Source organism: Aedes aegypti, chromosome 1 (assembly GCF_002204515.2).
Source record: "Aedes aegypti strain LVP_AGWG chromosome 1, AaegL5.0 Primary Assembly, whole genome shotgun sequence".
Classification (NCBI taxonomy): domain Eukaryota; kingdom Metazoa; phylum Arthropoda; class Insecta; order Diptera; family Culicidae; genus Aedes; species Aedes aegypti.
In genome coordinates, this window is record NC_035107.1 from 59,010,812 (window position 1) to 59,037,130 (window position 26,319).

General features: G+C 36.6%; 1 protein-coding gene and 1 non-coding gene across 2 annotated transcripts in view; both read right to left on the reverse strand.

The window, feature by feature from the left end:
* Positions 1-12,328: 12,328 nt before the first annotated feature.
* Positions 12,329-26,319, reverse strand: part of LOC110681501 (tumor necrosis factor receptor superfamily member wengen) — a 60,401-nt gene continuing 46,410 nt past the window's right edge. Inside the window, exons 4-5 of the mRNA XM_021857369.1 lie at positions 20,438-20,674; positions 12,329-13,056 (exon numbers count right to left, since the gene is read on the reverse strand). Coding sequence (XP_021713061.1) covers positions 12,890-13,056; positions 20,438-20,674 — 404 coding nt within the window. The 3' untranslated portion in view covers positions 12,329-12,889. The remainder of the gene's footprint in view (positions 13,057-20,437; positions 20,675-26,319) is intronic.
* On the reverse strand, positions 23,381-23,452 carry Trnaa-ggc. The gene has a single exon. It is a non-coding gene; the product is annotated as a tRNA-Ala (tRNA).

Consider the following 26,319-nt stretch of genomic DNA (forward strand, 5'->3'; position numbering starts at 1 on the left):
TCGTTTCCCCGCCGAGCAGGAGCACTGCCTCTCGGTGGAGGCAATAAATTAGCTGAAGGAGAAGTTCTTTCGTTATTCGTCTACCCCTTCGGGACCAAAGTTAGACACTACGTAGGGCCTGGTCAACCCTGGGCGAAACAGCCTTCTTTTTCTATTCATGCAGATACGCGAGGTTGCAATGGTATGCCTTATCTAGCATTTTCCAATCTTAATACGATGCATATTATGGTTGAATTTGATCTCAATACCTCTATAAAAAAATCATGCCGAAATGTAAACGTACGCGAAAATGGACATGTTTTGATAAAATTTATCTCACTGCTTTGAACAATTTTGAAGCGTCATAGCTTTTGAAGCACACGCCTACTGTTATTAGTGAGTGTGCAAATTGTATCTGACAAATCAAAAATTTCATTAGAATCTAAAAATTCGTGCAATGGTCAATACATTCAAATGCATTTAAATGCACACTCAGCAAATTTGCAGTTCATGGCTTGCTCAAATGTTTATTTGCTATCCTTGTCTTGGCATTTTGACATAAATAAACTCATTCTTCGAAGCGCTCGAGAAAAAAAGCTTCTGCACTCCCTAAACAAATCACTGCCAATGATACCTCGTGTTCTAACCGGTCTTGATAATCCTTCGTCCCAACTGATAGAGGGTAAGGCAACCCACTTATTCGGAACCAGTGCGAAGGTGCTATTTTTCGATGCTGATAGTAGTAAAGGAACTCCCAAAAACCTTACTGCAGACCGGCAGCTGTGTGGGCGTTTCAACGAAGCTTCAGACGAGCTCCAACTAATTCCTTTTCCATATCTGGAGCGCATCTGGATGCGAATTGATTGCACCACTTTCAAAATTGGGTACCTAGCATAGATTTCCAGAAAGAAACACAGTTTCTAATGCTTTTCCGCGACGACAATGGTTTTGATATTTAGAGATGATTTTTGCAAAGTGGCATATCACTATCGAAAACCCTTATCTGTTCAGAAAGAGAACAGATCCGATGAGGATTTTATATTAATGTACACTGTTGAGATGAAGGAAGGTATCTAATTTACCAAAATATCCACAAAATTATGTTACGGTAGGCCCTTTTGTCACACTTCTTGCATGGAATCTTTAAATATTTTGTAGGAATGATCAGAATGAGCCAATTCCCCCTCCCTTGGAGCGTGATATTATTTATGCATGGCTCTTTCTTCGGATTTTGATTGTAGAGCTCGATACAGAGTTTTAGGTATGTATCAAACCAAATAATTTCACCTTGCAAAGTGTTGCTTATTTAGACTGCTGAATGCATATCAAAGGCCCCAGGCTCCCCGAGAAGAAGTTTTCTAGACTATTTATTTCTACCAAGCCATCATTCTCCTCTTCTCTCCGTTAAGCTGATTGTTCCTGTAACAAATATACCATCCATGAAATCATATATGAAGTGGTTGGAATACTGATATGCTCAATCAATTCAGTTGGTGCTGCTCAAAGCCTCGGAGGACCGCTCAGTGGCATCGATTAGACCTCGAATAATTAAATAAAAATTTGATCGTAAATGATCATCTTGATATGCTGAAAGGAATAAGGTTGATTAGTATAAAAATATTGGAAATGATTTATCGGAAACATAAGAATTATAAGATTTGGTTTATCGGAAACAAAGCATTTGAAACATGCACAACAAACAAGGTCTCGTTGCTATAGCACTATACGACTCGATAGTACACCAAGGCTAAGTTGATCTCAAAGTTGAAAAAATGCATTTGATGCAAATGAATGTACATTTGATGTGCATTGAACAAGTGATCCACCCCTTGTTATAAATATATGTATGAAAATGCATACTTCAAACTTTGTGCGCTGTTTTCTCAATGCCTACTAATTCCATATGGGACAGTTATGCCTTTATGGGCAGAATAGCTGCCAGCAGAAGTTTTTGCATTGTGTTTGAAGTCAGCTTTTGACAGTAATTAAATCGGCTCACGACTTATTAGTCCTTCTGCAGGACTGGATTGCTTCGATCCCTCGAATTTTGGCTTCTTATTTTCCCAGCGGAGAAATTGTGAGCTTTTTCCACGTAATTGTTTACCGATTCAATGGGTTTACTGCTATACGCAAGCAACGATGCAGAGCTCTGTTCACACGTTGCAATCCTCATATTGGAGCATAAACAGAGAGAACAGCCTATGATCAAAAGAAGGAAAAATCTCTTATGAAATTTTAAGCAACTGCAGTGCAATCAATTTTTATATTAGTATAACCAAAGACAAATTAAAGACCCCCATGTCGCTTGCAGGTGCTCAAAATTTTATGGCTCATAAGGTAATCTAGAATGCCGTTCAAAGTGTACTGCGATCTGTCAAACTTGGGTACCTTTTGCACTACCGAGGGACCAAATGCAGTACTAAAAGTGGTACCCAATCTGAGCCCGAGTGTGACGGACCTGGTATGTAATAGTAATGAAACCAGTATAACTCGAAAGAATAGCCTATGTTTAAAAGAAGGAAAAACTTCTAATGAAATCATTAAAAAACTGGAACCTTATCATACCGTTGGTAGCCCCAGATGAAACAACCTTGAGCTTTGATTCTTGATGCAACGAGTGGAGTTCACAACTTAGTCCTAAATTAACGGGTTAATTTTATCATTCTCTTGGAGCACTTATATAGTGACAAACATGACGTACCGTCACATCATTAAAGTCAATTAATTAGCCGATCAATTATTGGGTAGACCTAAGAATCTCACACATAAGTGTTGTAGTAATTTGATAATTTTTTTGTTCGTAATTCGGCCAAACGGCATTCGGCCAAACGACCCGTTCGGCCAAATGACATTCAGCCAAATGGCGTTCGGCAAAATGGCATTCGGCCAAACGGCGTTCGGCCAAATGGCTGGACACCGTTTCGTTCCAAGCATGCTTAATAAATATTTCATATTTATTAAGGTCAGTTTTGCATATAAATATACACAATTTTTGAGGGTGTAAGCAGTACTGTTGAAAATGTCTGCGCTAAATAAGCCGCTGGTGCTAAGCCTGCATGCAAACTTAGAGTGTCAAAAATTTTGTGTAATCTTGAGTGTAAACTACTGAACTCATTTTTGAATTCGTACAGCATTACAAGAGTAGTTTTTTGCCCATAAAACTGTTTATTGTTGAATAGAGTACTTATTTAAAAAGAAATTGCATGCATTTAGGCGTATTGTGCAGATTTACAAAGTTTAATTTTGCAATAAAATGAGTGTTTGTAAGAATTTTGACATCATTTTCAGATTCAGGAGACCCAAATTTAGTAGATGGGGATTTTTTTTATTCTAAACTATGCTCTTTTATAAAGTGATCAATTTCACCCCAATTTTTCCCATGGACCGAACCGATGTACAACTTCGGTTTGAACCTTGCAACTTGTGTTGAACGTGTTGAACCACAAACGCGCTTCGTCTCTGTGCCAGTGTATCAAACCGAACCCGGTACATGTGTACTTCGGTTCAAACTTGGGTTCGAATATTACGGTTCTTTTGATTTTTTTTCCGTTCTGCGGTAGCCGCCGAGTTCTACCGCAGCTGTCAAAGTTCACCCGCAGGCTTGAAAATCATTGTATCATTGAATGAAACCAACTAATCAAAGTATGCTTGTGGAGTCCGAAGGTTTGAAAAACAACAGAAAACAACAGTCATTAGCGTGGTTTCCAAGACATCGTTGCAGCCGATCGATGATGCTTTGTGAAAATCAGTAATGTAACAACTGCGGTAGCTTTCTGTTCAACCGTAGAACGGAAAGTTATCTCTAAAATTGCAATAATGGCACAAACAGGCAGGCAGGGAACGGTTGAAATCCACGCCGATAAATTTCTACGATCATATATGGATCTTTTTGGTTCAAATCGCAAGACCCTTGAGGCTTGGATAAATGTTTCATTTAGGCAGATCAACTAAGATCAATACTTTAAATAACATTTAGCGGTAACTTTATGTAAAACCAAAGGATTTTACTATATCAAACAACAAGACACGATAATAAGAAATTCATAAGCGTGGATATCGACAATTTTCTGTCTCTCCGTTTGTGTCATCGTTCTGTACCTTGGATGCAACCGAAGATTAGTACCAAAATTTGAACCACGGTTGCAATCGAGGTTCAAATGGACCGGTTTTCAAACCGGCGTTTGCACCGATGTTCACTTTACACATGTTTGGATTTAGGTTCAGTCTCGAGCGTTACGGTTTGAACACGAAAACAGAGTACTAGGAGAGTACGAAACCGCTTGAACCAACGTGTTCGGTGTTCGTTTGGGAAGACTTTGGGAATTTTCACCACACACTGTTCAATTTTTGATATTAAAATTAATTTTATGAAATGTTTAATTTTAATTCATAAAAAATCGATTACAGAAACTGATAAAGATCAATTAAGTTCTGATTTTGTCAAAATGAAATTGACAATATTTGAATTCCACAGGATAGCGTAACAGAAAGTTATGAAATAGTGATCAATTTGCCCCCGGATTACGGTACCACGATTTCTTGGGATTTGGACGATGCCATTGTTAACTATTAATCAATGCTTTTAATTAAAATAATGACTGATTCAAGCAAGAAAATCAATATTCACACAGAGTTTGGATTTTTGAATTAGAATTGATTTAGGATTAGAATTGATCACAACACTTTTGTAACAAAAGATGCGCTGCAATATACCAAGAAACATCTCCGAACAAACTATATCGCTAAAATCAACAGTTTAGGCACTATTCAAAAAGTGCACTAAATCTACAAAATAAAACACAGTTATACGTAGATTGTTATACGGTTTCTCTTATACCATAAGGATTATTGTAAGAATTCTGAAAGGATTCGGATGAGAATTCTACCAGATTTCTAATGATAATCCTGGAATGTTTCTTACTAAAAATACTGGAAGGTTTCTTGCAACTAAACTGTAAGGTTTCCGATGATAATCTTAAAATGAGAATCTTGAGAATCCTGAGACGATTCTTAAATGAATCCTGGAGATATTTTGATGGGAATCCTGGAAGAAACCGAATGAGAATCTTAGAAGGATTGTGATGTAAATATGATTTCTGATAAGAATCCTATACGGGTTTGATGAGCATCCTGGTTCAATTATTATGATCATTCTGATTAATAATGAGAGTGAAAGAAGCATTCTTATGCGATTCTTGGAAGGTTTCTGAAGAGAATGTTGAAATGATACTGGTGGAGTACTGTAAGTGACTGATCGCAGTAGGCAGCGCGCGCGAACGGGTGTGTTGAAAATTTATCTGACACGTTTTCCTCGACTTCGCAAGTTATTAGATTCTGGTGCAGTTTTTGAAAAAGGTGTCTATAGACGGATTTCACGCCAATTCGACACGCGATTGGCAGCACCCCTACAGAATTCAATGAAACATTCTGGATGTCAAAAGTGTGTGAAACTAAGATACTTTGCATATTTTGTTTTTTTTTTTTTTTCAAAATCGAAATTCGTTGTTAGAAAAACTTTTTTTCCTTAAATATGGCCAATTTGCAATGTATGGACGACTTTTAGTAAAATTAATTGCGAAACTTTTTGCCTAAGAACGATCAAAATGGCCGTTTTTTTAAATCGACTTTGATGTTTTGAATCATTTTGAAAATTTGAATTTTTTCAGTGTAAAAAATGTTTTTTTATTTTTTTCATTTTTTTTTCTAAAACTTCACGAAATTTCACGACAGTCCCCCATACAACACTTTTTTTGTAGGTCTTATCGTTTTCGAGTTATACGGGTTTATAAAAAAAGTAAAAAAAAACGTTGACCCTTTTCATGTGTTAGTCTAGATCGATTTTGTAAAAAACACAAAGTTCCATTGAATTCTGTAGGGGTGCTGCCAATCCCTTTGTCGAGTTGGCGTGAAATCCGTCTATAGCGGATAAAGAACGGTTTTTTCTGCACGCGTTCTGCTGGGCAGTGCTTCCTTAAAGCGCCAGCCGTAGGTGAAGATGCATCGAGGCCAAACCTCAGATTTTTAGAAACACAGGTCTGGAGAGCCGGACAGTGGATCGAGCTGAAGGCTTGATCAAATAGTCACTCGCTGGTCCAATCGATTAGGTTTTCAGCTTGAACCGCTGTCTGGTTCTCTAGATTTGTGCTCTTGAGGGTTTAAGTTTTGGCTGCTTTTTATCTTGACCAGAAAAATGTTTTTTTTTCTCGTTTTAGTTTGCACGCGTTCTGAGTGCAATCGAGTTAGGGGTTGAGCGTCACCGGAGTGATATTTTCCTTTAGTGAATTGAGCATGCTCATAAAAGTAGCTACAGCTGCTCAATTAAGGATGGATGATCAATTTGGTGAGCTCGTTTCATGCTTTTATTATTAATGTACAATATATTTTGAAACGTATTTTATCATGACAACAGTTCGTCACTGTAAGTGTCGACAAAGACTCTTGTACATTAACATTCAAAATCTCATACCTTTCCTTTTACCTGATTTTTATAATTATAAAAAATAACCTTTAAATGTTTTGACGCTGAAAATGTCGACTTACCGTATGTTTTCATTGTCGTTGAGTACTGATAGGTGATTATTTGAACTGAGGTTGCCAGAATCGCATAACTTACCAAGGTGAATCATGATTTTGCAGCTATGATTCCTCCCCACTAACAAAACTCCGTCCCATGACAACCATGGAGTTGATCTCGGTCTCCAGTAACAATGGATGTCACACTAACAGTCCTTCCCTTCCCCGATGATCGTAAGGACGTGGCCGGCGCCGTTATTGACTTTTTAATGGTTTGAGATCTCGAGTTTTGAGTGTTCATTGAAGATGGAAAGCTACTTCCAAGCTACATCTATTGGTCCCTTGTGCAACTTCGACTATTCTGGTCAATCACGGAGTAGCAACTACGAATTGTACGGTCATCAAAACTTATGCTTAGAATGTTTAAATGATACTTATGATAATCCAGGTAAGATTCTGGTGGAAATCCTGGTAAGTGTTTGATTAGAATCTGGGGAGAATTTTGATGGGAATCCTGAGAGGATTCTGATGATAATTCTGAGACGATTCTCATGAGACTCCGGAGATGCTTCTAAAGATACTCCTGAGAAGATTGTAATATGAATCCTGGAATGCATCTGAAAGAATCTGATGAAAAATGTGTAACGATTCTGATGAGATTACTAGGAAGGTTTCGTAGAGAAACCGGAGAGTATTCTGGTTAGAGGTATCTGGGAGAATTCTTATGAGAATCTAGGAAGGATTCTGATAAGAACAATGAAAGGATTTTGATACAGTTCGGAGATATTTCTGATGATAATTCTAAGAAGATTCTGATAAGCATTCTGGAACAAATCTTATGAGCATCCTAGAAAGATTCTGATGAGAAATTTGAAAGGATTGTAAAGAGAGTACTGATAAGACTCTGGTGAAAATCAAAACCTAAAATGGCATATTTACATCCAAAATATTCAAACTTTTCCTCCAATAGTTTGAATTTGCTAAAACAGTTTTGTTTAGTGATTCACAAATGGGTAAGTTTGGGACCAAATCCGGTGTTCCGAAACTTTATCTAAGATGGTCACATTTACTCATGTGTTTGTCGAGAAAATGCAATTTTATATGTTACATACAAAGCATTTAGTACTTTTATATAAAACTGAAAATTTTGTGAAATAAAAATTGTTATATTATTACTGATATACAAAAGAAACACCATGTGTGTGTGGGTGCGAAAGGGTTCTTTACACCAAGTGTGCGCCGAGCCTTCCAGTGAATGGCACTCAATATGAGTTCCATTACAGTAGGCCCAGTCAGATAAATGATTGTGGTGAGACAGAATAAATACAGTGTTCGGCATTTGAATCAAAATGTTGTTCCATACTTTTACGTAAAAACAATACTAAACAAGTTTGTTTAAAATAAATATCGGCACACCCAACGGCTTACAGTTGGACTTTGCGAAGATTTTTTTTTCAAATGCCAGCTTATATATGCCTATCAGATGCATTTGAAGTTACCGTTGGCCGTAAAGGTTCGGAAAATGTGTCAAAATGGTACAACGAATCGATCGTTTGGCAAAATTTTAGAACTTCTATTAAAGGTCCATTTAAATTTTGGGTATAATTTTTGAGAATCAATAGTTTTTAATACAATACCTCTTTATACAGCCATTCCATGAAAAAACGGTCTAGTGGGTCACCGAATTCCGTGAAAATTCGCTATTTTGTTCACTATCCGAAATAGGGATACACGTGGTTTTGGATTTTTTTTTATTAGAGTGACCATTTCCGAAATAGGGTGATCAAAAAACTCGCGATTTTGCAATTCTTTTACTTTTGAACCGCTTGACCGATTTTCAATTTTCTTGTACGAAATGAAAGCTATAGATTTTAACTTTTGAAGAAAAAATATAAAAAATTCAAATAAATTGTTTTATTTTTTACATAGAAAAAATCAATCATTTCCGTTTTTTCGTATTTTAAAGACGTCGGGACCAAAGGTGCATTTGCTGTTCTTAATTTTTCTTGAAAGTTCAGAAAATTTTACGTTTACTGTTAAATTTTCAGCGATGTATGTTTTTTATCTTTTGAGATATTTTTTTTTTTGAAAATAAAAGATCAGTCATTTTTTATCTGCACACACTGTAGGTCTTAGCGGAATAGATTTTTTATTTAAAAAAAAAATAACTTTTGCACAGCTCAACCGATTTCCAATCTTTTTTATGGAATGAAAGCTTAAGTTTTCACAACTACCGAAAAGCTAAACTTTACATATAATTTGCAATTGCATTAGATAGACAAATTGATGTGAAGATTTGTGAAAAAGTTACACGTCTTCTCAGTGAGAATCGAACTCACGACTCCCTGATCTCTAGTTAGGGCGCGTTATCCCTACGCCATGAGAGGACTCATGAACGCAGAAGTTAGCCTGAATTCGATTTCAGCTCAATAATCACGTGGTCCTGTTTCGCAAAATGCACCTCTTTCGGAAGAATTAGATGCCCATCCAAACACAACGCTTTCTATACATATCCAATGCCTAGCCCGAGAGCTTTTGCATAGTCAAGCTTATCGACTGAAGAACAACTGGGCAGTCTTAGTTGAGCTGTCACGTCCTGTCCTAGGCAAGAAGATCTCCGAAGCAGAAGTGTCGTCGGATGTAGTGAAGGAGAGATTTCGCAATTCATTCTTGAAATTAACAAAAAAAAATTGCGAATACTCCATCAAGTATTCTTTTAGGGTCTGGAAATTACTTCATATTTTTCTGAATGTAAATTCCGACATTTTTCCACAATGAACATTTAGAAATCTATCGATTCTTCATTCTTCAACTACTCCAAGATTACCTTAATAATTTTTTGGGATATCTTTATAAATTTCTCATCGAATCACTCCATATCCAGATTTCAAGAGTAACACAGACAAAAAAGTTTTGGAAGAACTTTCAAACAAATTTGTTTGATAATTTGAAAAAAAAAATGCTTAATTCCTGTCGGAAAATTCAAGAAATCACCGTAGAATTTCTGAAATTTTTTGACAAAATTCCTAACCATATAACCAAAGACTAAATAAAGACCTCCATGTCCCTTGCAGTTGTCCAAAATTTGATGGCACATAAGGCAATAGAGCAAAATCTAGAATGCCGTGAAAAGTGTACTGCGATTTGTCAAACTTGGGTTCCTTTGCAGTACCAAGGGACCAAACGCAGTACTAGAAGTGGTACCCAATCTGAAGCCGAGTTGGACGAACCTGATATAACTCACACAGCAACTCAAGTGATTTTTGTAGGATTTCCTACAAACAATCTTGTTTGTTTTTGTTTCGTCTTTTCCGATTTATAACAATTGGCATTAATACGGATGGAACTTCTACTGAATGTATTTGTTAAATCATAGAAAATATTTTTCATGAACTCCGAAGTTTCATGATACGGTTTGGAGTAGAAACCAATTTTTTCCTACTTGCAGAAATCCCAAAAAAAAACTTTTTTTGAGTTTTTTTCCATTATTTTGATAGAACTGTAGAAGTTGGATGTGAAAATATTGGCAGTATTTTTTAAGAACATTGTCAAAATAAGTTTTATTATAAAATTCGTAACGTAAATTTTTACTAAATTTAAATCTTGGAGAAAATTTTTGCATTATATGAAAAATTTGTTGGGGAATCCCTGAGTATAGGAAAAATACAAATTTCCAAACTCCTACAGTTTCTACTTTTTTCCTTTGTTTCTGTTGTTGTTGCTTTTCGGGTGTATGAAACAACTTTTGAGCGAAGTTCCTCTAGAAAGCGTAATGCTAAGTGAGGAAAAATAACAAAGTGTTGGAGTAGGTTGAAAAAACAGTTGGACAACGAGAGATAAGTGATTATTTATATTATTATTTTCTAGAGGTTAATGGTTTCAAGATAATTGAACCCTCCTTCATTAATAGAAAAACACAAAATTCTCTTTAATGAATGTTCGAATCCTCTGAGCAGAATCTCAAATAGAGAAACTTAAAAGTAGATGGAGTACCGTGTACCTTTTAATTCCGCTCCTAAATGCTTATCTTTGACAGATACGCGTATTTCGACTACCACTTGCAGTCTTCTTCAGTGTCAGTTACTCGTGGATACGTGTAACTGACACTGAAGAAGATACGAGTAACTGACACTGAAGAAGACTGCAAGTGGTAGTCGAAATACGCTTATCTGTCAAAGATAAGCATTTAGGAGCGGAATTAAAAGGTACACGGTACTCCATCTGCTTTTAAGTTTCTCTATACAAAATTCTCGATAAGTTCCATCAGAATATTCTTTAGAAATTATCCTTGAAATGTTTTAGATTTCCTACCTTGACAACTGGATTCCCCAGAATTCTGCAAAAAAAAAAAAATTTGAGGAAGATCTCTATTCTTTACCCCATTATTTTGAACACCCCCCCCCTTCCACGCTATTTCGCTAAATGTTTGAATTTTAAAAGCAATAGTACTCCTGAGGTTTTTCAACACATTTCCTCTGAAGATTCGATGACAAGAGACATTCTAAAAACGCTTTTCGTAGATAATTCTTGTATGGTTTCGAGATTTGAAGCAAAATTGCCATTAAAAAAACATACATAATTTGTGATGTATTTTTTTTTTTTTTGATTGGATCCGGATAAAAAGTAAGCACAAAACTAATGTTTGTCCTGTCACTTTGCAAATATGAACAAATTAGACAATATTACATGTTTAATTTCCAAGAGATTCAAAGCAGGAGCTATCCCTTGATATCGCTTGAGAAGTTTGATTATACTAAAATTAATCAAGCTTCAAAAAGTTTGCTTCAAATCTGTGAGAAAGTCAAATATGTATGACTCTGGGGGATCCAACCCTCTGCACACCAAAAGCCACCCTGGTCTTTCAATTCGTTTATCTCCAAAAAGCCCAAAAACCTTAACCTTTAACAATTTGTAGTTACCGGCCACTAGCATTCGGCTCCTGGAGATATTCTTTCAACCTGTTACCTACTGACACTCCACATCAAACATATATACAATATTCAAAGAATTTTGCAGCCTTGGTTTTCATCCGTATGTTTTAGAAAATTTCGAAACAACTGAGAATTTGAGCATGAATCAAAAGAGCAGCATGGAGCAAACACGATCTCTGAACCTCATTAATGTCGATGTTCAAAGATCAACTAACATAAGGCCATCCAGCAAAGTTCAAAGTCACATCATTTCTTGTCTATCTTTTTCGCTTATCAAAACCTTCGGTTTCCATGTGCGTTATTTTAAGGCATGCAGAAGATCCAAGTGTGAAATGAATCGCAAAGTATTATGAAGGCATGCATCACTCAAACGTAGCAGTCCTACATGTCGCTCTCTTATGCTTCACGAACGTTTGATGCCATGACAGATGTTTCAAATTTGTGTTCCGCAGTCACGTTCCGTCATTTCTAGTGTCTGTTTTAGAATTATGAATTTCACTCGCAACATTTCACATTCATTATCTAGATGCGTCTTGATGGCTTGTGTTGTCTTGTGACATCATGATTGTACTAGACTGTAATTACGCGTTGCACAACATATTGTTTAATCTATTTTTACATGCAAATTTTGAAGTGAATATACTTTGACCAAGAATAACTCAACCCGATTCAAGTGTACAATGTTCATCGAACGTCATTTCAGCGCGTTTACCAAACTAAATTCCAATCACCTGAAACAATGCCAATAGCTTGCGCCCACCCACTCAAAGTCCGTTACACGTTTTACGGCGATGTAATCAATCGAAAGGAATCGAAACCATTGAAATTCCATTGCATGTTTGCCTGTAGCCGTCGTCGTCAGTGCATGGATTTCGGACTTAAAGAGAGAAAGCAGGCGGCAGCAGTTTCGGATTCGGAAGCAAGAATTTATTACAATCGATAAATGCACACGGGATTCAAGCAGGCTCCCTCTGTATGTGCGTTTCTATTTGTTTTAAGTTCCATTTTGCGTTGCTACTAGCTACCAGCGTTATAGAATTAATATTGTGCTGTTTTGCCTACTGTTGTTATTTGTTACGGCAGTGCAGCCGAAAAACTCCTCTACAAAAATATATTTACACACTTAAAGCGATTTGCGCAAAAAGTCCTACACCATGTGGCTACACGCTCGTAAGGTTTTAGTGCTGTGATAATAGTGTTCTCTTATTAAAACTGTGGTTAGTGTTCCCTTTGAAACAAGGCACTTTATCTAATTGCTACACAGACGGCTGTACATTTTCAATTGATACTCTATTTTTCTAAAATCTAAGATTTCATCAGAAAATAAAACGAAAGGAAAATACGTTTCTCTGTTTCGACGTTACACTTCGACAGGTAGTTGATGCAATACTATCATTTGAGTCATTGTGGTGATGTGTGCGCTGCTAAGAACTAACTTTTTAAGGATCAGTTTGTATTGACTTCACTCAATACAATCGAACTCGATTCAGTGGAGAACCACCGTTAGGGAAATGACACGCTGGCGGTTGGGAAACTGCTGCGGCTGTCGTTCCACGGTCCACGTTTGGGGTGTTGTTTGTCTCTTCGATGTACAAATTGCCCGGGCCCTGACTTTGGATGCAATTCTTGCCGTCTGAAACGATATAAAACAGAAACAATGATTGATTATTGATGTCACAATCGTCATCGGTCGAAAAATGAGGGGTCGGGTATTGTTAAGCAAGGTGTCACATTGGCTATAAAACAGCACAAAACCGACGAATGGTGAGCGATTTCCATCTTCGGATTTGATTGTTTGTTACTCCCCTCTCAATCAGACCCTGAGAAAGAAGATCCTCGATCTCAGCAGGCTATATGGAATGGATTGACGCAGTATGCGATTTCATGACTTGCTTTTGCGCGCAATTAATGTTTCCCGGAGTTAATCTCGAAAAACGGGAACCAGATGGTGCTGGCAGCCCCCTGTCAGATTTGTGTTCTCGCTCGTTACAGTGAGTTAAGTGAATTAGTGGCCACGTGCGGCAGTCATGGCAAAGGCGGCGGCCTAATGCGTTTACCTCAGTTTGGCGTTTTGTTTATAATTAAAACATTCACAGCAGCAGCAGCAAACGCGAACGGCGAAAGGTGCAACATGAGTAGGAATGAATGGGCTAATTATACTTTCTACTTCAAGCGAGCAGTATCCTAGTACATTAAATGGAGAGGCCTTTTCCATTTTGTTCGCACGCTGTGAAAGGTGAGGATTGTTTTGACACCTGGATGTCATCTTTTCGCTGTCATATTTGTGGAGAAACTTTATGAAAGGTTATGGCTGAGTGAAGCTATAGTTAACATTACGTTACATCGAGTGTGAAGTTATCAAATTTAGACAAAAAATCCCCCAAGAGAAAGGCAAAGACATCTAATCAGTCCTGAACCACAATTCAAAAAAAAAAACAATATTATATCAAATTAATTAATTAATGTGCTAAAAACTATGAAACACATCGTCTGGTTTGCAGTTTCTTAGCGTGAAGGTTTGGTTAATGAAGTTCTGACTAAAACTAGCTTATAGTGTGGCAATAGTTCATCGCAAGACCAGATTGTGGACAATTCGGATCGTGAAACACTCGGGATCTCCAAATTCGACGGTGTTCTGATTGGGCAAATCATTCAAGGAAACCCAGACGACCCAGTGGTAGTTAATCAGCTGTAGGAAACCAGAAACATCCGATACGGTGAACGCAAGAAGGTGTTCAATCCGTTCAACGTTGACCAAATGTTTTGATTCGCAATAGAGCAGACAAGATGGAGGACGGTCGAAATTGTCTACGAACGACATTAAACTTGAAAATACGGAAATTTGAACACAAACAGATTGTTACTATTAATTTTAGTTTATCCAACCATTGTGCATTGTAGCTAAAAAAAACTGAAAAAAAACGATAAAAAATGGTTAACCCGCTCGCTCAGCGAATACTTAATCGATTCCAATAATTTTTTGACTGTATACTCGTACACATATTTAGTTTCTAAAAGTGACCAAAGGAGTTTCAAAACTCTTTATTTATAATGTTGAATATCAGATCTAAGTATGAATATGACCTATGATTTATGCATATTAAATCATAGTCATTGCAATCTAATAAAGATAACTTGGCATGTCCCAAAAAATTACCCTTTTTTACCTGGCGTGACCCAGTAACCGACCGGAATAACTCTGGCCACAGAAATATTCCCGAGTTCCTCCGACCACTTTCAGAAACTAGATATGTGTACCAGTAAACTGACAAAAAATTTAATTTGTCCAATATGCGCTGAGCGATGAGAGTTTTGGAATGTTTGCTTTCACTCAGGCCTATACGGTACAAAATGCGAAAATCACTGATCTGATGTAATGAAACAGTACTTCCCAACTAGGGGGTGCGAACTGGAAATCAACAAGCAGCCAGGCTGCTGTCAAGTTAAGTTTTTCATGAAAATTATCCAAGTATGCCTAGGAGTGTGCGGTTATTACTTAATCACGCTAAAAATGTTATGAAATTTATGTGACACATGAACTTACAACTTTTGAAAAAACGTTATACATGGTCTTATTTATGTATAAGTTTATCAAAAGTCTGGTAAAATATATGTCTTACTAATGGACGGTCAGAAACTACCTGATTCAGCTGATTTATTACCAGCATCAATCTGCAGTAGTTTTGTGTGAAGTAGCGGACTTTGGGGCAAGTGTGCCACCCCTGCTTTTCATAAAAACTACAATATATATTTTCTATTTGAGCTTAGCAATATGTTTCTTTATAGTTCACAATACAATTATCAAAATATGATGAAAGTTGCTTTATTTTTCACGTATTTACATCGAATTTTTCAAAGACAACCATATTTGAGTGGATTTTTATAAGATTTCGTTGTTTCTAAATAGCATGGTAAAAGGTAAATTATTAACAGATTTTTTTATGTACTGCAGATCGTGAAACTATTCAAATGTGTAAGTTATTGTGACATTTGAACGAAAAAAATATTTAGTTCTACATACGAAATCCAGTTTGGTTGAAATCTATACTTATTGGGGCAAGTGTGCCACCTATTTGGTAAACGAAAATTGTTGGAGTGAAATTTATAAAAATGTAATCATCATCATTAAAATCATAATAATAGACCAAAATGAGGCACCAGTAGTGGTTTCTGAAGTATAGTAGGGAAATAACTGACATTTTAACCCTTAAGTGATTTTTTTCTCTAAATATTCAAAAATAACTTGTTTTTCGGCTTATTAAGTACCGTTTTACATATCTACATCAATATTTTACCGTTATATAGTGCTGATCTAGTGTAGTATTATACATATTCGCCATAATATAAGGGTAATACATATATTCTATTGAATGGAGACAAAAACAATCATTTAAGTTATTCGAATTGAGTAATAGAGAGCTAGGCATGTTTTGAACCTTGTTATAAATCATCCCCTTGTTACGGTAAACTTAAATTATTTTTTAAATTATCGATTAGCGTAATATTATTAGGAAATAAAGAAAATTTTATTACAAGTAGAATTCCATGCGATGTTCATTCGGTGGCCGTCTTGCCCCATAGTGTCGAAAAATAGGTGAGTTTGGATGGTATTTGAGAAGCTATAAAACTAATACTTTTTGAAGTTATTTTCTTTTGGAATGATACAGTGGTTATGAAAAGATGTGAAACTAACATCATGAGGCTAAATAAGTGGATTTTATAAGCTTTGGGTAAAGTCAGAAATCAATTTGCTTAAGGTGGCACACTTGCCCCAAATTCCGCTATGTTAAGTGGGCACTTTGGAAATGGTTTCCTGCGAGACAAGCAAAAAAGCAACGGTTAGCACTGATGGAAAAAAAATGTTCAAATTGAAAGCCCAAAATGTGCGAGTTCGCACTCCTCAGCTTCTCAATGGTACTTTCAAAGCCATTTTTTAAGTTCTTCGATTATTTGTTGGAACCGATGACAAGAAGGCAATTCTTGGCAATTCTTCATAAACAACGCCTTGAAATTGAATATCTTCTTAAATTCTAATTCCACAAATTTGCGCTGAAATAGGAGTCTGTTACGTTTAGGGGAAGACGGGGTAAGACCGCCCGCCTAAGCAATTTAATTCATATGTCAAAATCAAGAATCAATCAATTCTTTTCCGACGCAGCATGTCGTTTTTGAAGCCATGGGCATGATTAAATAATATCACAGGTGTTGTATTAGAAAAATTTGTTTATTTCTCGATGCTTGGAAAAGTGCTTTCTTATCACGATTATTTTTAGCAACGGGGTAAAACCGCCCACCCACGGGGTAAAAGCGACCACCACGATTTTCGTACACAATTTTGCGAAAAAAATATCAGTTCCCTGTGATTATACAAAGTATAATGTTAAATGACTTCTACAGTGATTAACGTGGATATTCAATTATTTTTAGGGTTAAAATATTCAATAACTTAGATGTATGCTTATCATCACCTTGAAACACCCATATTTTGGAAATATGCGGATTTGGCCAGTATTTTTATAAAATTGAATTTATTTTACTTGAATAGAAATGTACAACGTAATTACAATTTTTAAAGTGGTTTAGACATTTTATTCGGTATAAATTGGGGGTGGCGGTCTTACCCCATCCGTAGTGATCGGTTTTATCCCGCTTGCGCAATTTTCACAACTAGAGCTCAATTACAAAGCTAAATGTTTACCATTCGTATTCCAGTTCATTGAATCATATTTCACATTTCAGTTAAAGCATTGACGGGTAATTTGCTATACTTTGACAAAAAATCCTTCCGAAATCCTCAAGTTAGCATCTGTTAAATTTAGATCAAATTTAGTATCTACGAGCAAAAACTTTGTTTCTGATATTTGTTATGAAAAAATATAATGTAAATATCACCCTAAATGCTTCGGAATATCAAAAATCTAGTGTTTAAGTAAAGTGCTTGGTGAACTTTCAAGAAAACCGTCATTTTCATGCCAAACTGAAAGTGGTCCGTCTTACCCCGGCGGGCGCTCTTACCCCGTCTTCCCCTACGTTTGATTTGTATAAGATATGAAGATTTCAGTCAGCTATCTCATGAATATTGTAAGCACTGCTCCGCATACCCCTGCTCACGTTTGCATTCCATCCGTCAACCGATAGAGACCAGTCTTCTAAGATCATCCTTCTGCTCCAAGATTTAAACAAGCATGCTTTAAATTCATCTCAATGAGCGGGATCGTTTTAAATCCTGATTGTTTTAATCTCAGCGTGCGGAATTTGTGCCAGGATTCAATCTCAGGATTGAATCACTGTCATAAGCTCACAGGAGATCAATTGAATGCAAGAAGCTCCCCGTATTGAATAGTACAAAATGTTCCTCCTGTCCAATCTAAATATTCAACGTTTCTATGAAGATTGGAATGAACCAAACCTATGGAATGAGAGGCGCAGTAGTAGGGAAAATGATATCCGTCGTCAGAAACGTTCAAGAGTTGTATCAAACCAACCTAGTGGTTGGCCCTACTGGCGGTCATTACTAGCCTTGGTGTAGTGTATCAAGTCAAATATTTGAGCGTCACAGCACTATGTTTGGTAGATTCAGACATTCTCTCACGGAAGTCTAAATCTGAAATTCTGATAGAATTTTATTCATATTCGATATATCGATATACATCGATAGACGCATCAAAAACGTCCTGTCAGACAAAAATTTTCAGTTAAGGCGAAGTATGCACATGATTTGGTATTTTTTTCGCAGTTCGTCCATACAAAAATACAATTTTAAAAAAGATTTTAAAAAGTGCACTATAAATAAATACTATTTATGAAGAAAATTTAAAAATGACAAAAATTCAAACGGGACTGTTATGCGAGTATGGGCAGTATAGGATCCTTACCAACAATCCAGGATTAGGGATTTTTATTTTCCAAACCCCGAGATATCCCGGGATTCCTGGTTTGAACCAAATTATTGTCAAACTAGTGTAAAAATGGTCGAAACGTAGAATTTTTATACATCAGGGATCAAACATGTTCAAATATTTGTTATGACTATTGAAAACAATTCTTAACTCTGTCAGGTATACTGAAAGCTCAACTGCATTTCGAAACTTTTCCATAGAAGCTCATTACTAACATGTTAAATGGAATTTTGTTGTACGTTATTCAAAGTTTTCTTTTTTTTTTCCTGTTTTAAGTTAATTCAAATACTTTTGAAAAATTAACCCCATTTTATTCAAACTTGTCCTATGATGAAGAAGTTTGACGGCGTGTGATTGGAATGAAATCCTTTTGTGAAAAAGTACGAAGGTTTTCCATAGTGTAAATGAGTGCCCGGTGAAGTAAGTCTCGCTGTGTGGTGGGAAGAAATGTGAATCGTAAGGTGGCGTGGCTCAAGTCGATCACTAATAATATTTCGCTCGGTGTAAAGTGGATTATTGAAATGAAGTTATTTATCGAAACACATTAGTTTTATTGCATTTTTTGGTGTACAAGTGCACGAACCATAACAGCTTCAACAAGATTAAACTTGAAAAATGAATCTATATTGTAGGTTTGTTGAATATTCTCCATAGTGGAACATTTCAAGTTTGATACGACGAATAATAGCGCTTGCGACGAAGTAGACCGAAATTCTATAAGCCCACATTCTTCTTGCACTTCAAACATGTCGCATTCTCGATACACTATCAAACCTTTGGAAATCTGTCGCGTTGTGTCCAACACACAATAAAAGTGTTGAAGTACTTCAACAACAACAACAACAAAATAATAACGAAATCAAAGCCATCCATCCACTTGTGTTAAATGCCTCGCATCGAATGTGATCGGAATGCATAAAACGGGCACGTTTCCCATCCATCAAGGCAAGCCATGCCAAAGCTGAACGCGCAGGTGATTTGTGATTTCATAAGCCTACTACTGAAATGTACCTTACTGCACAGCTCATAAAACCATAAGTGTCTCATATGAAGCATGTAGGCAATGAAAAAATAACTTTTACTATGGTTTTCTAACGTATTATCGAGATACGAAATATCGAGTAAGGGAGAATTGACTGTAATTCACGTTTTGCAATTTATGTTGGGGTTAAAAGTTACACTTGTTTCATTTTTTTTTTTCACAACTTTTTCAAACGAAGTGTGTTATTTTTATATATGTTGTGAATTATATGACAGAAAATTATTGTTGTGATGAAAAAAGATGTTGGTAAGAAAATCCATATAAGACAAATATGCTATTATGGGCAGTGTAGGAGCTGTCCGGACTTGGATGGCGAGGAACAACAAGCTATGGGGCTACGTGATGTGTAACTTTGATGGTTGGGGAAGCTCCTTAAATGCGTTTAACGATCGGAATGTTAGTGATGGCCAAATTTGGAAGTGCACCGCGTGGGATGATCGATGGCCAGTTTCGCAAAATTTGTCCAGTTGGGCAGTTAGCTAGTTGGGCAGTTGGGCGAATCGAAAACGGGGGGAGTCGAATTCTTAGAATTTCGAGAATTTCTTCTGAATGTGTTCAGTTTGAAAAACAGTGCATCCAATTAGGGATGCAGACGGTGTTTTTGAAATGCAAACTTGTCGGCGTCTGGCGTATAAGAATTTGTTTGAAATTCAACGAAAAAATTCAATCAACTGTATTCCATCAGTCGGGAATCGGTTTATAGGATGCAAACAAATCCCATTGCACATTAACCAGATTGTGGTTTGTCAACCACAAATTACAAAGTGAGACAATTTATTCCTCCAAGTGGGAGCCAACAATTGATTAGCATTCCCAGATGGTTGGCCATCAAGTGGACATAAATCGATCGTCACCAGCCGCGTAACTATTTTCGTATTCAGTGCATCACGCGCATCATGCGGTTAGAAACGAACAAGCATTCTGCTACATCATGAATAGAACAAAACCGCAGCCGTGATAGAACATATCTATAACTGAAGGCAGCACCGCACCTGGCCAAGACCTCAATTATTAGGGAACATTTGTCAAACGTGCAATAATTCGCGGCGGCCGTCGGCGACTTCTTAACTCACCTAGCAACTGATCCAAGTAGACACATCGCACCTCGATCGGATGGTGATGGTGATGATGGTGGTGGCCTCCGAGCAGAGCGCTAGTGCTACTCACACTGTCTCCACTGCGTTCTCCTCCTCCCCGGTGGAACCGTCGCTGATCACCTCCAAGAACGTCATCCAGGAAGATCGATCCGTTCTCGAGCTGCTGCATGCTGGACAGATGGTTCATCAGCTGCGCCGACAGGGCCTCCATGTCTGGTTGGGATGAGACGAGAAAAAGAATACTTTGAGAATAGATCAACTAGACCGGAGTTTATTAGGTACACGTAATTGGATCCTTGAAAGAGAGAATCGATTTCCTCCTTGCGACAGTCGAATACTGTCGATTTGTCACGTCGTTCATCCTCTGCGTCACAGCACAGTTGTCGAAGAAGCAATTCGAACAGAGGGCACGTGCTACGCACATTCTTCCCATCTGAATGGGATGAAACGGCAATCGAGGCAGGCTCTGACTGACTGGCTGGTGGCGGAAATCGAACTTCCGATCCATGGCCTACCGTTTCAAGAGATGACGGGGAGAGTGATCTCAAGTGGTGCAATTTCCCGAAGATTGTTCTGTTTATTCATCTTAAATTTGATTTCTTTCTTTCTGTTGGAAAAACCGAAAAAAAATGAAAGCGGAGACACACTTCCGGGAGTGAACCAACGCAACGGAAGCAAAGTGATGCATTCTCGTTTCTGGCCGAAAAAAAAAATCATTTTTTTCGGAAGGTACTTGAAAAACTTCCAAATCAATTTATGAGTTTATTTCCTCAGTCAAAATTTGTGGCGGCAAACACAGAGGTGAAGAGGATATTTTTGGACGGACAGTGTCAGACTGTTGAAGCTGGGCTGGAAATCGAAGACGGATACCATTTGGCTCGTTTATCGATTGAACGACTTTCTTTGAGATGAGAATACAACTGAATGATTGCGGAGTAAAGCGGGGTGAACATTTCAAATAAGGCAAAAGTTTCTTTTTAACATTCCTAGCTCAATTCAAAAAAAAAAACTTATAAAGGTCAAGATGGTTCGAATGCTGTTCTGAAAAGAGAATTGCCCACCAAATATTATAGAAATTTTCGGGGTAATGGGGTAGAATCTTTTTCATTCGTTTCGTGAAAAACTGATATGTTTAGGTATATTGCAATACCTCTGTTTTGAGTACAGTTAGTCTTAGATTTTGTAACTTTAATACAACTTACTACACGGGAAAAAAATATGGTAAAATAAATATTTTTTTAGCAGATTACGCCCATTCTTAAAACTACCATGGAATTTAAAAAAAAATCTACATTTATAGTCCATCCCATCACATAACTGGTACATTTGACTGATATCATTTTCATCAATCTGATTACGACTACAGACATAGTAGATCAAGCACATTTCTGGAACTGTTTCCGGGGTCAATATTTGATGGTGACTAAATACAGTCACCTCACAGTTAGAGTAAAGTGGGGCAAGAGTTTCTTTTTAAGATTTTTAACTCAATTTGAAACAAAACTTATAAATGTCTTGGTGGTTCGCATGCTATGCAAGTAATAGACTTTGACTACAAATATCATCAAAATCGCTTGAGATTTGGAAAAGTTAGGGCTATTAGTTGCTTTTCGACGTGAATATTGTAATTTTTGGTCAAACTTTCGTTGCATGGAACCAAATAAAGATAAAATCTATTTAAATATTTTATGTAAGGGCGTTTCTAGCCCTATCATAAGGATGCTTTCAGGTGTATTAGTTTTTGCATAAATGCTTGCAAACAATTTTTGGCCCATAGTGGGGCAAAAGTTCGACCTATGTTTAAACTAACGGAAAAAAATTCAAATTGTCTAAAACCCACATATTATTTTCAAAATTATCGAAATTTGCCTCATCAAGCGGAAAATGTCACCAAAATTTTACATTTTCACTTAGTTTTGTGAAAAAATGCTATTTTTAGGTATATTACAATTAACCCTGTTTTGGGCAATTTTTTGATGAAAATGTAAAGTGTATTTTTCGGCAAACATAAGTATACGGCTAGTATAAGGTATGACTGTCAGATAAGTATCGATATTTTGTGTTTCAACCAGCGAACTTTTCTGCCCATAATTGCATAACAGTCACATTCGACATTTTTGACAAATTGGAGTCATCCAGTGGCGCAGCTAAAGTCTTTGGGGCCCGGTGCGGAGCAAGATTTGGTGGCCCCTCCGAAGGAGGTTTGCAAACTGATTTTATATCGAACTCACACGTACTTTCAACATTTTTTCGAAAACGTTCAATATATAAATTAATTAACTCATTACGCGTGGTAAAGTGGTAAAGCTCATGTAGTGGACCTCCCTTGTTTCATTAGCTCATAAATCATAACAACATGAGTCACGATAAAAGCGCACTCCAAAAGGCAGTACGTGTGGTCAAGAAATTCCGAGTGATACACTTGTTCTGCTGACCATCACTTACTGCCATATGCAGTGCGCCACAGTTCAACCGCGGTGCAATGAAATTAAATAGCTCAAATTACAACGCCACCTAAATATATGCAGAATAGCCAAATTAAAGAACGTCGTTCCCGGGTGTCTACCTTTTGTCTCTCTCGCTCATGTATCGATTGAAGAAATCAATCATCGAACTGAAATTGTTTATATCAGCAATTATTACCTATTTAAGTCGTGACAATTATGAATAAAGAACAGTCTTGATTGAACCTAGAACCATGTGTTTTGATTATGATCCGAAGCTGTATCCAGCTTAGAACACCATAATACCAAAACACTTTGGAAGCACGGTGATCTCCGGTCTTCGTGACCATTAGTTGACACCACCGATGCTTCGCTTTCCTTGGTTCTTGTGTTGCTGTTACGTGTCTATGCCGGGTCTGTTTACAACGTGTGTCGGTCGGTCCTTCGAATAAGAGAACGGTACGGTCCGACCACGATACTCAGGTGAGATTCGAACCCACGACTCTTGTATGCCAGACGAGTGCTTTACCAACTAAGCTACCGAGCCATTTTTCGATTCAATAACTCAGAAGGTTACAAGTTTCAAATTCAAACCCAATTTATGTAAAAAAAAATCGTGATTGAATGGTCAAAATAATCGCTCATACCAGGGCGTAACTAGAATTTCGTCCAGGAAATAGTTTTCAATGCTACGCCTTGTGGAATTAAAAAATATATATGTGAAGAGATTGCCTCAGAAGTTTCTACATGTTTCTATTTAAAAGGATCTTCAGAGATATTCTTGGATAACTTTCTGTATATTGTACGGTATTAAGTAGCATACTTACGATTATTCCTAGTAGAACTTCTTGAAAAATTCTTGGAACATATTTACTATAAATTTGATGAAATCGCTGGACAAATATCAGAAATTCTAGTATTGTGCAAATCACTGATAAATTCTTTATTGAGGTTTTTTATGCAGATCTAGCAGGCTATGTTTTTGTTATTTTATGAGGAATTCCGAGCGAAACTTAAAGAGGTATCCCTAGAGAAAATTTTCCAATAGGGTAACGACTGTTTATTTTGATCTTTATCGCTAACAGTTGGCGCCAGTGGCAAAAAGTACAGACAACAACCCTTCGAACATTCAGTTTATCTGTGCTGGCCGCTAGCGGTGACACTGATGTGTGTATTCCTTTCACTGATCGCGCTACGCTGGATTCTCAAATTTCTCAAATTTCAAACACAAGCTCATGGAAGAATGGTAGTCGGTGAACTGTCAAAACGTATGGAAAATAATTAAAAACTTAAATTACTTGCAATTAGGAAACTGGATCGAAAAAGTAGTGATTAGAAATCAAGCGTAATATGAATATAAAACTTTTTGTGTTTAGTTCATCTTCCATTGTGCTTTCTTTGCTTCAGGATTTCGTTTTTACTACCACTGAAAAAGAGTCTTCTATTGGCTTTTCAGTTTTGAATATCGCCCTATTCTTTGAAAAATAAAACATGCACAGATTTTTCTGTAGCTTCTTGAGCTTTGTAAAATTCCTTAAATTCTTGGATTTTTTTTCGAAAATTTTTGTCTTAGAAGAAATGTAACAAGAATATTTAAAAAAATACTTAAAAAAAACTGGTACAACCAAGTTCTGCTGCAACCACTTGAAGAACTCCTTGTAGTAATAAACTAATCCAAAAAGAACTCACTGGAAAAAAAAAATAAAGACGAATCCCAAAAGATTTCCTTTTGTCTGAGGAATGCTCGCAAATTTATAAGATAAATACAAAAAAAATCTCAGATAAATCTCAAGGGGTATATTTGAAATAAGTAAAATAATTCGTAGAAGAATCCTTGGAGTTAATGGTTAAGAAATACTTGCGAAAACCACGAACTTGGCCAAAGGTTCGCCAAGAAATCCCTTCAGTGGTTTTCAGAGGAAATGCTCAAAGGTCGCCTTAGTGAAATTCTTGGTTGCAACCTTGATAAATTCCTAGAATGATTCCTGTTGGCAGTCTTGAAGAATCCTTTAAAAAGAAAAAAAATAGACATATTCAGAATCTCTGTGACAACTTATTTACACCCCTTCATGAATTGAAGTGCATATAGGAACGCCAGATAGATTATTACTAACTTTATCATAGTGATTTTTTTAGCTTTATCATAGTAATTTAAATAATAGTAAATCAATTCTTCAGAAAATTATAGAAAAATCCCTGATAGCATTGCTCAAATCATTCTGTAGAGTTTTCTACATGAATGCACTAGAAAAAGTTCCCTAGATTTAGGGATGGTACACAAATTATGTCACGCTAAATGTCCATTTTTTCGACCCCCTCCCCCCCCCCCTCCTTTGCCACACTTTTTATATGAGTCCTACGGAAATTTTGTAAGGCTTGTCACGCTTGGCTCGACCTCCTCCCCCCTACCTTGGAGCGTGACGTTATTTGTGCATGACCCCTTATGGCTAATCTTAATTCTGTAGAAATCCAGTTAGGATTTCTGCAAACATTCCTGAAAGAATTCTAAGCGAATTCTTGAAAGAATTTACTCGTATTTTTAAACGAAATCTCTCGAGACGTTTAACAAAAACTAAATGTTGGAAAAATTCATGGCAAAATTTTCTATAAATTACCAGGAGAAATTTTCAAAGAAACATCCTTATGAATTATTCACGGTCACCCGACAACAAATTTTAATGATTTTTGATTGGTGTTCTAGAATGATTAAAAAAATAATACCTGAAGAAATTTCGATAAACAAAAAATTTCATGGAGCAGTCATTGGGAATTGTTCAGTGTAAGTGATTATTGTAAGAATAATCAAAACACAATTTCAACAAGCCATTGATATACTCTATAGCAGACACCCTGGAGAAATATCTGTAGTAGTTTCTGAAGGATTGATTTTCAGATAAGGCTGATACATTTTTTTTCTTCCACCACCACGTCCTTCGAAAAATCGAAAATTTTGAAGACGAGATCAAAAGAGATTCATTGCTCTGTTCAACCCTATCAGGGTTTTAACGTTCTTAATTTCAAATAACCCCATGGAACAACGACCCCAAGGACAACCTTGAAACACAAAGAGCGTATTGCTATGTCATATTTCAAGAATAAAAAATGAAATTAAAATTTGTTAAAATTACCCTTTTATGTATTTTTTTTTTGTTTGCACCCCAGTTTGTACCCTGAATATCTTTCCCCGCCTTGGACCTCCTAGGGGTCTCGAACATAAAACAAAATTAGTATTTTCATCAGTCTAAATAGTTAAATGAAAATCAAAATCACACATTTTAGAAAATTCATTATTTTGAAAATATTTTGAAATTTAAATAACTGTACAGTTTTAGGCCTTTACTCATTCATCATATTGAGAAGGTATCTGTATCATTTCTGAAATGAAAACAATGATAATGGCTCATTTTCCAAATA